At 44.4% G+C, this 16620-nt stretch overlaps 1 protein-coding gene and 1 long non-coding RNA gene across 9 annotated transcripts; one reads left to right on the top strand and one right to left on the bottom strand.

The window, feature by feature from the left end:
• Positions 1 to 4515: 4515 nt before the first annotated feature.
• LOC140899388 (potassium voltage-gated channel subfamily A member 1) lies at positions 4516 to 13547 on the bottom strand. 8 transcript variants are annotated; one of them, XR_012155306.2, is made up of 5 exons: positions 12781 to 13547; positions 10838 to 12350; positions 8304 to 8436; positions 5148 to 5240; positions 4516 to 4911 (listed from the first exon to the last, which is right to left on the bottom strand). XR_012155306.2 is itself a non-coding variant. In XM_073314827.2 (4 exons), the coding sequence occupies exons 2-4, from the start codon at positions 11717 to 11719 to the stop codon at positions 4853 to 4855; spliced, it is 1074 nt and encodes a 357-aa protein (XP_073170928.1). In that variant the 5' UTR covers positions 11720 to 12350; positions 12781 to 13547; the 3' UTR covers positions 4516 to 4852. The 8 variants fall into 8 exon arrangements, 7 of the variants coding, with proteins under 7 accessions (XP_073170928.1, XP_073170972.1, XP_073170983.1 ...); XM_073314827.2 differs by lacking the exon at positions 5148 to 5240; XM_073314871.2 differs by lacking the exon at positions 8304 to 8436.
• On the top strand, positions 12696 to 15382 carry LOC140899404 (uncharacterized). The gene is made up of 2 exons (XR_012155309.2): positions 12696 to 13328; positions 15108 to 15382. It is a non-coding gene; the product is annotated as an uncharacterized LOC140899404 (long non-coding RNA).
• Positions 15383 to 16620: the final 1238 nt, after the last annotated feature.

The raw sequence follows: 16620 nt of genomic DNA, 5'->3' as shown, positions 1-16620 counted from the left end.
CCAGGTTGACATGAGCGTAACAACAATGTAGTTGCTCCCAATCTACACTGCATCTTTGGGTATGCCTACCTACAGTCAGAGGTGTGACTGCAGCATGTATGATCTAACTAGCTGGAATAATACCAGGAAGCCACAGCAGCATTGGCTAGTCCCTCAAGTGCAGTCCTAGGGTTCCAGGTGGGTTTGTACAGCCCATACTGCCGTACACTGCTATCGTTACTCAAGCTAGCTAGCTCAAAGCTAGTGTGGGTATGCCTATATGTGCTGCAGTCACATCTCTTATTTCAGTGTGGACATACCCTGTGTGCTGAGCATCAGGCCCTTCACTTTAACCAGATGCAGCTGATCTCACTCATAGTGAATTATAAAGAGAGAGCCTCTGCTGCTAGCCAAGTAGAATGATAATGCAATGCTTCGGTGCAAACTGCAATGCTTGTTACATTAGCCCTCCTCTTGTGCTGCTTGAAGCCCTTCCTATGCACTTTCGTCTTGCTGCAATCGATGGGAGCTCTGTGAGCCGAGGGACTGCAGGCTCAATAGTGATGCTGTTCTGCGAAAATACACGACTTCACTAGACTTCAGAAACTAATGTGCCAGCATTCCCACCTAGTGAGAGGAGGTCACCAAATATAGCACCTAATACTTCACTTTCATCTTGCTAGCTACACAAGGTTTCTATTCAAACTGTAATTATTCTCTTTTTACTGGAATCAAATGTAAGGTATTTTAAGAAGCGGTTAGAAAAGCTGGATGGGTTGAAGCACCGTTGCACTAACACTTGTTCGAATGCACTGTAAAGTGAGCATTTTCGAGAAAGACTAAACTCGGCGTATACAACAGGCAATTGTCATAGGCCTTGAGTACCGTTTATCAACTTCTCATTTAAATTCAATTTACGTAAGACCGGATTCATCCCCTTCTCTTTCAGCAGTGGGGAAGGGAGCAAAAGAATATTGGCCTAACCCACAGCCCATTTAAGTCAGTGGAGAGACTACCACTTGCTTCACTGGGCTTTGGACCGGGCCCTAAAGGAATACAGGAATTCTCTCTAATGTGGATCTTTACAGAATACGGTTCATGAAGTGTCTAGCCATACCAGATTAGTCCCCTCAGTACACAGTACTATTCCTGACAGTGGCGAGCACCAGATGCTTTAGAGGAAGGTATAAAAACTCCATAGCGGACAATAAAGAGTGAATTTGTGTGGGGGGGTGGAGGGTGAGAAAACCTGGATTTGTGCTGGAAATGGCCCACCTGATGATCACTTTAGATAAGCGATTACCAGCAGGACAGTGGGGTGGCAGGAGGTATTGGTTCATATTCTCTCTGTATATATAAAGTCTGCTGCAGTTTCCACGATATGCATCTGATGAAGTGAGCTGTAGCTCACGAAAGCTTATGCTCTAATAAATTGGTTAGTCTCTAAGGTGCCACAAGTACTCCTTTTCTTTTTGCGAATACAGACTAACACGGCTGTTACTCTGAAACCTGTCAATAATGTAACAGCATTCCTATGAGCAAAGTTTCTTCCTGAGCTCAAACACCTAATGGGTGGTTTATGCCCTGAAACATGAAGGTTGCCATTTAATAGCTACTGTAGCAATGGATACATTTATTATACATAACTATATATACATAATTGATGGATAGGTGTAATAATAATTGTTTTATGAATATAATATATTCATTCATAAAGCAGGTTTCAGAGTAGCAGCCGTGTTAGTCTGTATCCGCAAAAAGAAAAGGAGTACTCACGGCACCTTAGAGACTAACCAATTTATTTGAGCATAAGCTTTCGTGAGCTACAGCTCACTTCATCGGATGCATCCAATGAAGCGAGCTGTAGCTCACGAAAGCTTATGCTCAAATAAATTTGTTAGTTTCTAAGGTGCCACAAGTACTCCTTTTCTTTATTCATAAAGCAATTATTATTCCATCCATTGATCAAATAACTCTTGTGAGTTGAATAACTTACAAGTGTAACTTGAGGGTAAATTAAATTCATGTTCAAACTGTGGGTATTTTTAGAAAAGTTATTATATAGAAACGGCACCTTGTTACCTAATGAATCTGCTCGCTGTCTCTATTCAAAGTCTGCTGACTTTAGGGACAAAAATAAGATTTGATTACTATTTCCTTCTTTTAGAGCTGTGGACTCAGCACTGATATGAGAGAAGGAGCGGGATCTTCTTCTGCCTTGTACATCATGAATACATTTGTTAACTAAATTTCAATTGCAGAGCCAAATTTTTCCCTAGGTCCTGTGATAACTCAGTGTCAACAGTGGAAGAAAATGAGGTTGCACACGTGTAACTGAAGACAGAATTTGAACAACAGATGACTGGTGATGTATGGAAGGCAAGTTTTCAGGACTGGCAGTTAGAAAAAACCATCTTTACTTGTATAATGAGTAAATATGATGCAGAAGAGCTGACACACAATAGACATGGAACCCCACAATGACATTTTCACAGAGCCATTCCTGAAAGTAGAACCACTGTTTGGGCCTGACCCTGAAAGCCCTGCCTCCATGTGTGGAATCCCGTTAAAAGCCCCAGTTCAGCAAGGTACTTAATAAAATACAATAACAATATTTACATTACAATAGCACCTACTGGTCCCAGGCCCATTATGCAAGGCACTGTATAAACATTAAACACATAAATAAAGTCCTTCCATTAAAAACATCCAGGGTAAGTATAAGATGAGGGAATACAACAAATGGAGCGGGGGGAGGAGCGAGTGACATGCAAGGTAAAAATGAGATGATATTGGTCAACATGATGAGCAATGCAAATCAGCTGCCTAGTCATGGTCAACTTTTTGTAGGCATCATGGCAGAAGGTTTTTATGCCAAGCTCTTCCAACGTAGAAGGGGCAGCAGGGAGAAAGTGTGAAGGTGTTTGTTGGAAAATTTTACAAATGAGCACTGAAGACTGGCATTCCTGGCAGAATGCAGGCAGGGGCTGATACCTGGAAACCAAATAAGAGGTGATAGGTAGCAGGAGACAGTCCATGAAGGGCCTAAAAAGGGAAGGCAAGTAAATACAGTTTGATGGGGTGGAAAAGGAAGAGCCAGTGGAGGGACACAAAGAAAGGAGTGATGTAGTTGAATCAAGGATCCAGGAAAATGGTCTTTGCTGCCACATTTTGAATAAATGTAAGCCTACAAATATGGGATTTATTAAGGCCAGAGAGGTAGATGTTGCAGAAGTCAAGACATAAGATGATGAGGGCCCAGACAAGAATTTTAGCTGTGTGGATGGCTAGGAAAGCCTGATCTTAGAGGTGTTATGCAGGAAGAAGCAGCAAGATTTAGACATGACCAGATGTCAGTAAAAATCAACAGGACTGCCCATGTACTTAAAGTTTGGCATATGCTTAAGTACTTTGCTGAAGTACCAACGTAAATGGGAGTTGGCGACTGAATGGTTTGCAGAACAGGCCCCTTTAAGAGTATTAACTGAAAACGTTACCATTAGTTCAACCAGACAAACTTTTGTCAACTTACACCTGAGATTCAATGAAAGTAAGTATATATTGTGACATATATATATGGCCATTGATATAATTTCCTCTATATTGTCAGGCAAATGTAACTACAATCAGTATTCAATCATTTGTGTATCTCCCTCTCACAAGGCATAAGAATGTCTACTGATATTGCCTGTCTTTAAAGTTCAACTTTGGATACACAATACCTTTGGCATGAAAGAGACACCAGATACTCAGTATCTGATCTCATTTCCTTATTTATATATAACATAATAACTAGGATAAAATGTCACATTCACAAAGGAGCAATGGAACAACCTTTAAGACAGCTGACGTATCAAAATTAAATGTCTGCAACGTCCTCACACATCCATGTCAAATAACAAAGGCATGCCAGCCATTTCTGCATTGGAAGGGTTTGTGTGAAATGTTCCTAAGAAAAAATGTCATTTTCAGGAAAAAAAAAATCTTTACCCCAACCTGCTTTGATTTACAAAAATCAGGACCGTAATGACCTAGATCGTTGTTAAAACTTTTGGTTAAAGTTAGCATTTATAGAGCAAGGCCACACAAGATTAGTTGCAAGAATGGATCCAATATATGCAAATTGTTACCAACAAAGATTCAGTTACGACCAAACATATTTCCCTCAAAGTCAATGTCAGCACTCCTGTCAACCTCAGTGGCAGCAGAATTTAGCCCTCGAATTTCAGTTGGTTTTACTTGTGTGGGGCCAGTGAAGTCAGTGGGCTGTGGATCAGGCCCTTGGACTTAATCACCTTTCAAAGTTTGGATCTAAATTCAAAAGGCTTTCAATGTCCACTACAATCCTGCTCTCAGCGAACCTCATTTCCCACAAGGTACATCGCAATTTCTTAGTTGCTACACCTTTCAGCAAAAACATCAATTAACCAACCACTGGCTTCAGACAGAACTGTCTAGCAGGGAGAGGAGAGAAACTCGACTCCAGCCAATAACAAGTCAGGATATTCCTGGGTAAGATACTTAAAGATTGTCTTTAATTAACGTCCAGTATGAACAGATGAGCAAGTGACAGAAGCAAGTCAAATTGCATAGATGAAAACTATGCACTTAAATAAAAAGTTAGAAACTTGTAACTTTAGATGCCCTAAAACTGACAAAATCAAACTATTTAACTGCTGTAAGTTAAAATGAACAGTAATGTAACAATGAGATACATACTTGACTCAAAGTGTAAGCAATTTGCAAATTGCGGAAATAAACAGAGCTATGTCAGCTTAAATGGTTTGTTGCCCTGATGGTGCACTTTATATAAATACTATTCAGTTTCAATATTTAACATTGGTAAGACTTCATCTTTAAAATCAGAGGTATGTCACAAAGTCCATATACATTCCTGCCTACAGCTGTTATTTACAGTTTCAAACCAATGTCCTGAAAAAAAAAAAAAAGTAGTTTACAGGTCATAGAAAGGAAATACATATATCATTTTAGCAGGTTATCTTATAAGGGTTTTTTTGCTGCATTTAGTCATAAAAATATCATTTTTTACTTCCATACAAAAGCAAAATATACATTTGATCCCAATTACATTATAGAAATGTCACTGAAACAACAACATTAATCAAAGACTAATGCATCTAAAGGAATTTAATGCCACATGTACTCACTTTAGTTATCGGAGAGACTAGGAAGGGAAAGGGATTTTTTTGTAGCCTTGAGTAATACTTGCTAGTCTCTAAGAACAGGTGAAATGAACAGAGCTACAGAGATACAAATAGGATATTTTCAGACAAATTTCAGTGAAGACCGCAGCTTTATTTCATTCTTTTACAATATGAAGGTGCAGTATTCACTGATAATAAAAATTGCTGGCCTTAGTGAAGCACAATTCACCTACGCCAAAAAAAAAAAAAAAAAAAAAAAAAGTTAGAATACCCTGAAGTTTCCTGATGTAAATAAAGGCATCAACACATTTGATTAATCTAAAGTAGTATTTTAGGACATAGCAAAACAATATGTGCTATACCTGTCCTGAGAAAACTCCAACAAAAATAAAAATGTAGTTCCCTGGTTAAAGCACTTTAAAAAGTATGTTTGTTCTGTAGTTCCCATTCTTTACAACAATGTTGTGAGACTGCTGAAGAGAACCTGCTATTTCTACCTGTGACTTAGTTCTGTGACTAAGAGACCCCCTAAAAAAGAAAGGTGAATCACACTTTGGAACTGATACTGCATACCCTGTGCATCCAAAATTCCAACCAAAGTTGACTGAAGTGTTGAGTATGCATGAGATATAGGATCAAGCCCAGAACGGGAAAGCACTTTGAAACTGTGATATGTTCCTTTTCTGTTTTATGGGTGAAATTAACCTTGAATGTCACCCTTGTAAGTACAGGTAATCAATCTAAAGTCAAAGGAAGAAAAAAAGAAAAACATACATTAGGCATGTTTTCGCATAACCTTTTCAAGCTTTCTTTAATAAATTAAGTGATGAGTTTTTCTTCTCCCATTTCAAGTTCTGTTTATTTTAATTTCAATACAATGCAGAGATATCCAAAAATAAAGAGAGTCTGTATTGTCTAAAGGCAGGCATTACTTGGGAAAAATGACCTTTGATTCCTTATGTTTATCTTTAAAATGTTAGTTATGCATTTTATATCACTCATGTTTCAGCTATATTGTAATGGGGAAAAAAATGCTCTGTACATTTGTTTAAATAAAACGATGGTCTTTTAGCCAAAACTTGAGAATTAAATTTGTCCCTGGTTCATTTGTCTATCTAGTGCAATCTTTAATTAATTACGGTATATGTAGCTGATCTGCTAAGAAATGCTTGATCCTTGAAATCCCTACTTAGGTAGAATTATTGAAACCAACAGTTCTATTGTCTGAGCAAGGACTACTGGTTTGGGCACCCAAGCCCCTATTCTGCAAACAGCTAGCCCAAGCTGTTGGCTGTGTTACCCTGGCTACAATGCTATTTTTAGGCTGCTAGTTTGAGCAGAGCTAGGGTGGATACCTCCATGCAAGCTGGGAATCACAGCTCCCATCTCAAATATAGACATACCCTACATGCACATGCTTAACTTCACTTACAAGAATAAAGTTAATCCCATGCATTTATGCAGCATTTGTAACAGGAAGTTAATTGCCTTGCATCATATTCATCACTAGTGTAACTTTACTGAAGTCAAGGAGCTTAATTTAATCATTTACACCCAGATGAACCAGTTAAGTCAATGGAGTTGCAAAGTCAAACTGGTTGAAGTACTAAGAGAACCAAGTGTGTTGACTTCAGTGGGGTTACCCCACCAATGAATTTGGCCCTTTATTGTAGCATTCCTTCTTCCACCAATTCCAATAAGAAAGGTGACTACAAAGCCTTTTGTTTTCATTCTCTCTTGAATTGATCACCTGTTGTTGTTTAGCACACTGCAAAGATTTCAGGTTAAGATCACAGTGATTGGTGATATTTCAGACAACTCTAGCACAGACAACTCTCCCTAAACCACACTATTGAATTAGGGCCTCTTTCTCTCCTTTGGAGAGACAATGAATATGCCATCAGCCCATTTCCAGTCCTCTCCCACTGGAGGAAACATTCATTTTAGAGGTCAAGCCATTCACCAAAAGAAATACAGTAGAAAAGAAAATGTAAAAAAGAAAAAGACATTTATTGGTAAGAACAGGCAGTTGTTAAGTGCACCTTCAGGCCTACAAAGACATTTCAGCACATTTAGTGCAAAGGGGTGAGAGCTTTTTTTGTCATACTTGCCAAAAATGCATGCCTATGCTACATGAGGTTAATCCCTGTACTCCATACTTATTTAGTTCTTTTGTAATGAGCTATAAATGGGTAAGCAACATTCAGACTCCCCAAGCCACCCCAAACCCTAATGATTCACCCCACCCCCTGCTAATAAAAGACTCACTGCATGCAGCACTTTTCTCTTTACAAACGCAGGATAATCATCCATCTGGTAGTTAAATGAAGGTGCGGCTACCCACCTACTGTAGAAACCATGTTGCTAAAGTGAGGCCTCGTCTCTCAGGTGCTACTTTCTGATCATCAGTCCCACCGCACTGAACTGATTATTGCTGTTTTGAACTGAATGCAGCATGCAAGTCAGTCTGACCACGGGAAGTTGTATCCTCGACTACGGAAGATCGTGACCACCAGATTTTAATTCTGGTGGGAAGGGTGTGTTGTGGGGGTGGGGGTTGGGAAGGAAGCTTTACCTCATCTATCTGGAGAGTTTAATGCCCTGTTCTATCCGATGCTTTGCAGTTCTTTGAGATCCCTCTGTCCTTGATCGGAAAGTGATCATTAATATTAATAGAAGCCACACGGTGAGACGTCAAGTCTTTCTGTAAACCTGGCATGTTAGACTTGTGCATAACTGCAGAGTTAATTTTTTTTATTTTACATTATAAGTGCCTTGATATGTAGATGATGGGGGTGGGAGTAAGAGGGGGCCTGTACAATGGGAAATGGCTCAACAGCAGCTTGCCACATGCTAAGTGCAGAATGAAGATTCTCAACATTGTCCTTTAAAGAAAAAAAAAAGGATTAGTGCCTATGTTGGTTAAGATTGAAAGTTTGTCATCTTCCAAGGCCTATTGGTCAAGGCTTGCATACTGTAGAAGATTCCTTCTCCCAGCACTGCTACCGTCCATCAGGTCACAGTGGGGACGGATGGGAGATGCTGGAATGATCTGCAATAGGATTTAAAATCTATGGGATTTCTGAGGGAGTTTAGTGAAAGAGGGAGGGAGATAGGGATGTGTGCTTGGCTGGGAAATGGGAAGCCTCTCTCACCTACCTCCTGGGGAATCCAAGGGGAAAGAAAGGTGCAGCCCTCCCATCTGGTTGCCTGCCTGTCGATGCTGCAGTAAGTAATGGTCCTTCGTTCCTCCTGTGTTCAGCCCTTCCGGGGCAGGCTGCCAAAGAGCCATCTCAGGGGAAGGAAAGGCAAAAACGATGAGGGCAACGCTGTCTCTATAAACAATCTGGGAAAACTTTGAGTCTTGCATAAATATGATTGTGACTTATTTGGCAGAGGCAAATGCTGAGCCCCACAGCATCATATTGCCAGGGGAAGAAAGATGTCCTAGGGTGCTGGTGGTCTTTGCTCTCCTCTTCTCTCTCTCTCTCTCTCTCTCTCTCTGTTGTGCCTGGAGATAGCACAGTACATTCCTGATGTTTGTTGGTGACTTGCCCCTTCCTTCACTACTTATGATCAGCTCTATTCATGGAGGCACTTTCAGCGATTCAGTAGATAAAGGATAAAGGCACTAAGCAACTATCTAAATCAATCTGTTGAGTCTCTTCAGTGCGTTTTAGGGAGTACAAAAGTCTATAGACCTCAAATAATGACTGCAAAAGAAAACTGCTACTGTGATTTGGATGTATACAATAGATAAGTTTCATTTACATTCTGAGACTGCACCAAAAGGCATTTCACCTACAAAGGATACTAGTTCTTAGGTGTTGCTATACATAACTTGACTTCTTAATTTTCCATATAGTTTTCCCTTTAAGGGATGGGATATGTTCCTTTCCAACAGTGCCTGGACAGAAGCCAACACATTTCCCTGAGCAATGCAGGAAACTCATCAGGTCTCTCTATTCAGTTCTTTCTGGCCCTCAATCCAACAGGGTGCTTTATTAATTATTAATTATATTATATTATTATTATTATTACTGAATTCATGCATTAATCAATTCAAGCTACACCTTAGTCATTTAGGCCATAATGCTGAATATTTGAACATGCTTAGATCTCCAAAAGTTATTTTTCCTGTTTGACTAACATACATACTTAAATACAGTACTTTAAATTACTAATCAAATATTTAATAAATTAAGGAGTGCACTTTTGGTGAATGCAAATCAAAAAGAAAAGAAAAAAGAAAAGATAAAGAACCTATTTTTAGAAGATTCATTTCAAACAAAAGCTTATCCCCTGTTGTCTGAGGTAACGTTTCAGGCATGCGATTATAAAGTAAATAGTATCAAATTCAGACATGCTTATATTAAACTCCATTGTGCTATCTTGCAACAAAGGGGCTAAAAGTTTTGCTTCCAGTCCTGGAGGGGGGGGGAAAGTGTGTTTAAACCATCTGCTCTTAAGAAAACTTAGCAGCATTGCAGATGTCTTGTCTTTTTTTTTTTTCTTATAGAATAGTTCTTCTATGTTAAGGGTGTATACAGCAACAAGACCAGGCTTACGTGTATTTTTAATAAGGTGCTGCATGAATTTGTAGATTGGAACTACATCATCTTTCACAAAAGAGGGGAAATTCACACTTCAGTTGATCAAACAGCAGCAAATGCTTGCTGCATATATTTTGCTGAAGTTTTTTATCTGATGCACTTTCTTGGACGCATTGTGCAGTACTGGAATCCATGCATATTTTTATATCTCTAAAATTGTCTATTGTGTTTTGTTTAAAATTAAGTTAAACAAGCAACTAGGATGAAAAAAGAAGTTTAGATTTAGAAGCATATGATTGTTATTTATCACTAGACTAGTTCAATAGTTATCATTTACCAGTTGGAAAATACCCTTTAAAAATAACCAAAAACGTTATCTTTCATGGATCCTGAAAACTTCTTGATCGCTGAGCAAAAATTCGCAATGCAACAATGCATTTACGATATAAATAAAGCATTCAAAGACTACTAGTAAAGCATCTACAAAGTGTGACCAAGTCACTTAAAGTCTTCAAGCTGAGAGTTTTTGTTTTGTTTTTTTTACACATCAGTCAGCAGTTTGTTTTTATTAACACAGTTTTGATTGGCTATGGTGCAGTTGCCAGTTCTGAGATTAGCCTCTCTAAAATTGTCTATGCTATTATTCATATCCTCTTCGATTTCCATGTACTCAGATTTGCTGATTGTGGAGGAGCTACGGCGACTCAGATCACTGTGAGATGCTAAATTGGGGGAGCTAACATGGAGTAACTGAGCCTGTTCTTCCCCTTCTGTTTCTCGGTGGTAGAAGTAGTTGAAGTTGGACACAATGACAGGTACAGGCAGGGCAATTGTCAGCACACCAGCGATGGCACACAAGGAGCCTACGATTTTGCCTCCAATTGTCACAGGGTACATGTCACCATATCCCACAGTGGTCATGCTTACCACAGCCCACCAGAAAGCATCAGGGATACTTGTGAAATGAGACTCAGGTTCTTCAGCTTCAGCAAAATACACCGCGCTGGAGAACAAGATCACCCCAATGAAGAGGAAGAAGATTAGTAAACCTAACTCTCTCATGCTTGCTTTGAGAGTTTGTCCCAAAATCTGGAGGCCCTTAGAATGTCTGGAGAGTTTGAAGATTCTAAAGACTCTTACCAGTCTGATGACTCTCAGGATAGCCAGAGAGGTGGCCTGCTCCCCCTTTTGGGTACCCTCCTGCTCAGCCATCTCAGTTCCTAGGGTGATGAAGTAGGGGATGATGGCCACTATGTCAATGAAGTTCATGATATTCTTGAAGAACTCGGGCTTGCTGGGGCAGGCGAAGAAGCGCACCACCAGCTCAAAGGAGAACCAGATGATGCACAGGGTCTCCACGATGAAGAAGGGGTCGGTGAAAATGTTGGACTTGTGGATCACGGTGGAATTGTCAATGTGGTGCAGAGTCCCTGTAAAGTCCTTGTCCTCCTTCAGATCCGGCAAAGTTTCTAGGCAGAAGATGACTATGGAGATGAGGATCACCATGACTGAGATTATTGCAATGACTCTGGCTGGCCCGGAGCTCTCTGGGTACTCAAACAGGAGCCACACCTGGCGCTGGTACTCCTTCTCAGGCAAGGGCCTCTCCTCCTCCTTGATGTACCCTTCATCCTCCCGGAATTTCTCCATGGCCTCCTCACCTAGCTCATAGAACTTGATCTCCTCAGAGAACATGTCCAGAGGCACATTGACTGGCCTGCGGAGCCGGCCTCCAGACTGGTAATAATAGAGGATGGCATCGAAGCTGGGCCGGTTCCGGTCAAAGAAGTACTCGTTGCGCAATGGATCAAAATACCGCATGCGCTTTTTGGGGTTGCCCAGCAGAGTGTTGGGGAATTGGGCTAGGGTCTTCAGCTGGGTCTCAAAGCGCAGCCCGGCGATGTTGATCACCACCCGCTCGCAGCACTCGTGGTCATCATGGGCGTCTGGCTGGTAGCTATCCTGGGGGTGGCCTGGCAGGACAGAGGTCTCATCCATGTTCTCTCCAGCCATCACGGTCATGGTGGCACAGGGGGTGGGGGAGTCTCAGGGATATAGAGGGACACCTTGGGTGGGGGAGAGGGGTCTGAAATGGAGAGCACCAAGAGGGGAGAGCCTCAGAGGAGAAGGATGGGGGATCTGGGATGCAAAGCCTTAGAGGGGGTAAGGAGGGGTGGTGGATCCAGAATGGAGAGCTTTAGGTGGGGGGACAGAGGATGAGGATCAGGGATGGAAAACCCCAGAAAGGTGAAGGACAAATAGATGAGGGGAAAAGGGCCTGGGGATGGAGAGAATCACAAAAGGGAGGGATAAGGGGTGGAGAACCTCAGAGGGGAAAGAGGAGAGCGGAGGGAGGCATGAGAGGTCCCCTGTGTGTGTCCCAAGGAGGAAGGGTTTGTGGGGTGTCAATCACACACAAACCCCAGGCTGGGCTCTTGTCCCAGCTGGTTCCTTTTGCCTTTAACAGGATCCTGCTGCTTTTCTCGCTGACTCGACCATCACTGCTGCCGCTGCCACGGAGTTACCACCAAAATAAATAAATAAAAAGGGGGGCTGGGATGCGATTGCTTGCAATGCCAACACAGCAATTTCCACGGGCCTCCTGCCTCTTGGGCTGGGGGGATAAAGCTGGCTTCGGGGCAGTCGGTGGAGGCTGCAAGGGGAGAGAGGGGGAAAGTAGACAGGTAAAAAAACCACCACACGCTCAGCTGGGCTGGATGGGGGAAGACAGCAAGAAGCATCATGCTCTTCCCATAGTGTTAACATCCCCGTTCCCACACATTCATACATCGGGCATCCTTCCGATGTAAGGACCTGGTCCAAAGCCCTCTGGAGGCAGGGGAAAGCCTCCCGGTAACTTCAGAGGGTTTGCAGCAGCCTGCCTGCACTTCCCGCGTCTCAACCCCCCTCTTGCAGAAACTTAGCCGCCTCCAGCCAACCCGGTTCCGGGGCTGCGGGGGGGATCGCAGCTGCAGCCCCCTTTCTGCAGCAGGGTGAAGCCACAAGAAAAAGGGGGCCGGGGGGGGGGAGATCTGGGCTGGGAGGGGCGAGGCAGAAAAGCAGAGCGCGAGGTCTTCCCTTACCTGCCCCCGGGTCAGCTGGAGGGACGCGGACCGGGAGACCCTGCCGGAATGCGTCAAGTCGCAGCCGCAGCGGCCGCATCCAAAAAGCGCCGCAGCCAACTCGCCCTCCTCCTCCTCCTCCTCCGCCTGTGCCCCTGCCGAGATCGCTTCACAGGGCTGCCAGCGAGAGGCTGAAATAGTCATCGGCTAGCTTCGGCGGCGCTGGGGACCAGTCGGGTGGCGATGGGGGGCCGGGGGGGGGGGGAGAAAGGGACACCCACCCGAAAGGATCGCGTCCAACCAACAGCCAGGACGCGGCGAGCGCCTCTCGCTCTCCCCTCCTGCCTGTGCCCTCAGGAGAGCCGGGCGGCGGCGGCGGCGGCAGGGGACGGGCAGAGCCGCAGCCCTGCAGCTGCGTCCCCGGCTAGAGCAGCGGCGGCGGCGGCAGGAGGAGGAGGAAGGCGCGGGCCGCGCGCGGCAGAGGCGAGGCGGCGGCGGAATACGGGCAGCGCAAGGAGCAAACTCGAGCCATTCCTTGAGGCTGCAGGATCAGCAGAAACCTGAGAGCGGTGCGGTGCGGTGCGGGGGGGAGGAGGGGAAAGGGGCGATCGCACGTTTCTCCCCTCCCCCCCCCCTTCCCCGGTGCCATTGGAGCAGCCTCCCGCCCCCAGCTCCCGGCGGGGTTTAAACCCAGGCGCAGCAGCCGCCACCCTGGGTCCGAGCGAGCGCTGCAAACGGGCCAGGCGCGACGCAATGCGGGCGGCGGCGCGGGCCAGGCGAGCAGAGCCCCCCCCCCCCCCCGGGCGTGCGGCCCGCGCTCGGCAGCAGCTCGGAGGGCTCCCAGGCTCGCCGCGAGGTGCAGCGCCCCGCTCCCCTCCGGCCGCAGGAGCAGCGAGGCGCCGAGCCAGCCCCGGGCTAGCCGGTTCTTGCGGGGTTGACACTAACCCGGAGCCTGGCTCTTGGGTTAATCTCTTTCTCGGGACGATTCCCGCCTGGGACCTACGGCGCCCTTTGGGGAGCAGGTCCCCCCCTTCCTTCCCCTGCCAGTCACATCTTTCAACCCAATCACTCCGCTCGGACCGGCTCCCAGCAACTCCTCACCGCCCGGCCCGGGCTGGGACTGGCTCCCCAGCCGCGCCGCGCAGGCAGGCTGGTAGCGCAGCCGCTTACCCGGGCTCTGCCCCCCGAGCTGGGCAGCAGGACACGCTCGGGGGTCGGGCTGCCCCCCCTCCCCCAGCTCCTCCCCCGCAGGCCTTCGCCCGGCGCTTGGCCCGAGCAGTGGCTCGGGAGGCGATGCGCCTGCAGTCCGGGCGCCAGCAGCGGCTGCTGAGACAGCGCCCAGCCCGGGGCAGCTGCCAGCGCAGCCAGATCTGCGGCTGGCTCTTCCGCTGCATCGGTTCCCGGCCCCTCCGGCACGCAGCCGCGGACTCCGGCCTTTGCAACGGGACCCCCTTTCCCCCGGCCACGTGCTCGCTAATGGACCGCGCTCCACTCTGCCGGCCGCAGGGGCCTCACCGTGGATCCAGTGCAGTGTGCATTTGATTGGGAGGGCAGCGGCAGCAGCATCTTACAGGGACATTGCCCTTCATGCTGCTTATCCCGCTGAATTGATGAATCACATAACTCGGAGAAGACCTATTATGTCATCCGCTTTTTGCAGGATTGGTGCCTACAGTACATTGTATAAGAGCTGGCTGCTCGCTTTATCAAACCAGGATAGGCGATCAAATGCAGCCCGGGCTTGTTTTCTTCCATTCTTTGTTTTATTGCACAAATGAGTGTAATTTGAAGCACTTGGGGCATATCCACGTTTAAGAGGGCTGGCCTCATTAGTGTTTCACTGCATAAAACATTAAGCGCAATTAAGGTTGCACTTGGCAGCTTAAAAATGGCTAATCACATGACTCCGTGGACCTTCCCTTCCCTTCCCACTTCTGAGGTCCGCCTATTTATTTCTCCTGCTTTCTTTGAGAGAGGAAGGGTAGTTTTAAAATCTTCTAACAGTTTGTCCTATCTCTGCTGCCAATCAGAGCTTGGATGGAGCGATGCTAATCAGCACTACTTGCGGCAGAAATGCATAGGAAGGGATTTGCCACAAGGCATCAGGTCATTGGGCAGAATAGTCCACTTTAGTGCCTTTTTCAGTGACCAAAACTGTGATGCTTTGAAGGTAGGGTGAAACACTCCACAGTTCTCCTGGCCAAGAGCTATAACGAGGAAAATCCTTCTGCTACCCCAAGGCCAACCATTTACACCCTGAAAGAGGAGATCTGATTATCCTGTCTTTTCCTCCTTAATGATTAGTACTCTCTCATTTGCAATTTAACTATTATTTATTTGTATTGCAGTATTGCCCAAGAGACCAGCTGTGGACCAGAACCCAGTTGTGCTAGGTACCAACACAGAATAAAAAGACAATCCCGGCTCCAAAGAGATCAGAAAGTTATTCAGCCTTTTTTAAAAAATCAGCAACTGTATTTGACTCAACATCCTCTTATGGCAGTGAATTCCAGTGTCCGACTACATGCTATGCAGAGCTGGCTGCAAGATATTCTTAAAATGGTGTATTCAATACATTTGGCTATTTTTGCATAAATAAAACAATGAACATATTTGGAATATTCACCTTATTCTAATGCTTTATAAAGGTTACTATATTTTTTTACAAGTTCAAAATGTGGTGGATAAGGATGGTCTTGTGAATAAGGCACTAGGCTGAAAGTCAGGGTTCAGAATTCAAAACTCTGTTCTGCCACTCTGTTCTTGTGTTAGCTTGGCCAAGTCCCTCAATTTTCCTGCATCTCATCTGTGAAATGGGGATAATGGTGCTTTCTTTATCTCAACAGTTTAGATTATAAACAGTTAGGGGCAGAGACTGCCTTTTACTATTAGGGCTGGGTGGGAAAAGGTTTTCCTGTCCTGTGAGAATTTTTGAGATTTTTCCCATCCCAAATCAGGCCAAAAAGTTCAAAATGTTTTGCAAACCTTCAGATCAATCAAAACATTTTGTTTCAATAATTTCAAAATGTTTTGGTTCAGTTTTGACCTTTTGAGTATAAATTAGGTTATATTTCAAAACAAAGTCATTGCAAATGAAACAGCACATTTTGACAGTTTCTGAACATTCCAGTGTAAAAACAAAAGGAGACTCTGATCAATTTTCATAATACCCTTCCCTCATAATTTTGAATACCTTAATCATTGCTTCTTGCTGATAACTCAAATGCTTCCAGCATAGCTGATTCAACAACACATTAGAAAAAGTGCATTATCAGGAGTAGCGGGATGGGGCCACTGGCAGTCTTATTACGGAATATAAACTACCGTACAGTAGGATTGTGCCTTGGAAGACAAGGAGATCCCATAACATGTTACCCAAGCTACTTATCACTGTAAATGATGAGACAGGATCTGGTGTTGCAGCAAAGTCAGGTTGCTAATTTTAGATACTCCTTATGTTATAGAAAAGGCAGAGAAAATGACCAGAAGAAATCACACATGTAACCTAAGGCAGCAAATTCAGAAATTTACCATTATCCCCCTACTCTTGCATCTCAGGAACAAGGAGAAAATTCTCTTTGTTGGGTCACAAGTAACAAAATCTGTCCTACTTGGCCATGAGGTTAGGGATTTGGGGACATATTTTTAAGAGTACTGTACTGTATTTAGGTGCCCGAAGATCAGACAGGTGCCTAGTGTGATTGTTCAAAAGCAGCTAGGCATTTTCAAAAATCCCACTACACAACTATATGCATCTGTATGTACCTAAATATGTTTAAATATCTATCCCTTGGAACTTTCTGCACAATTTAAATGAAAAAGTTTGTCCATTGGAAGACTTTCTTGTAGAGTAAGCTAGAG

The sequence above is a fragment of the Lepidochelys kempii genome, chromosome 1 (genome assembly GCF_965140285.1).
Source record: "Lepidochelys kempii isolate rLepKem1 chromosome 1, rLepKem1.hap1, whole genome shotgun sequence".
In the NCBI taxonomy this organism is placed as follows: domain Eukaryota; kingdom Metazoa; phylum Chordata; order Testudines; family Cheloniidae; genus Lepidochelys; species Lepidochelys kempii.
The sequence above is the reverse complement of the archived record's forward strand: the minus strand, read 5'-3'. Positions and strand labels throughout refer to the sequence as shown.

Excerpts from the sequence above, each read along its gene's own strand:
- LOC140899388 (XM_073314818.2), bottom strand. The coding sequence starts at position 11,719 with ATGACCGTGATGGCTGGAGAGAACATGGATGAGACCTCTGTCCTGCCA.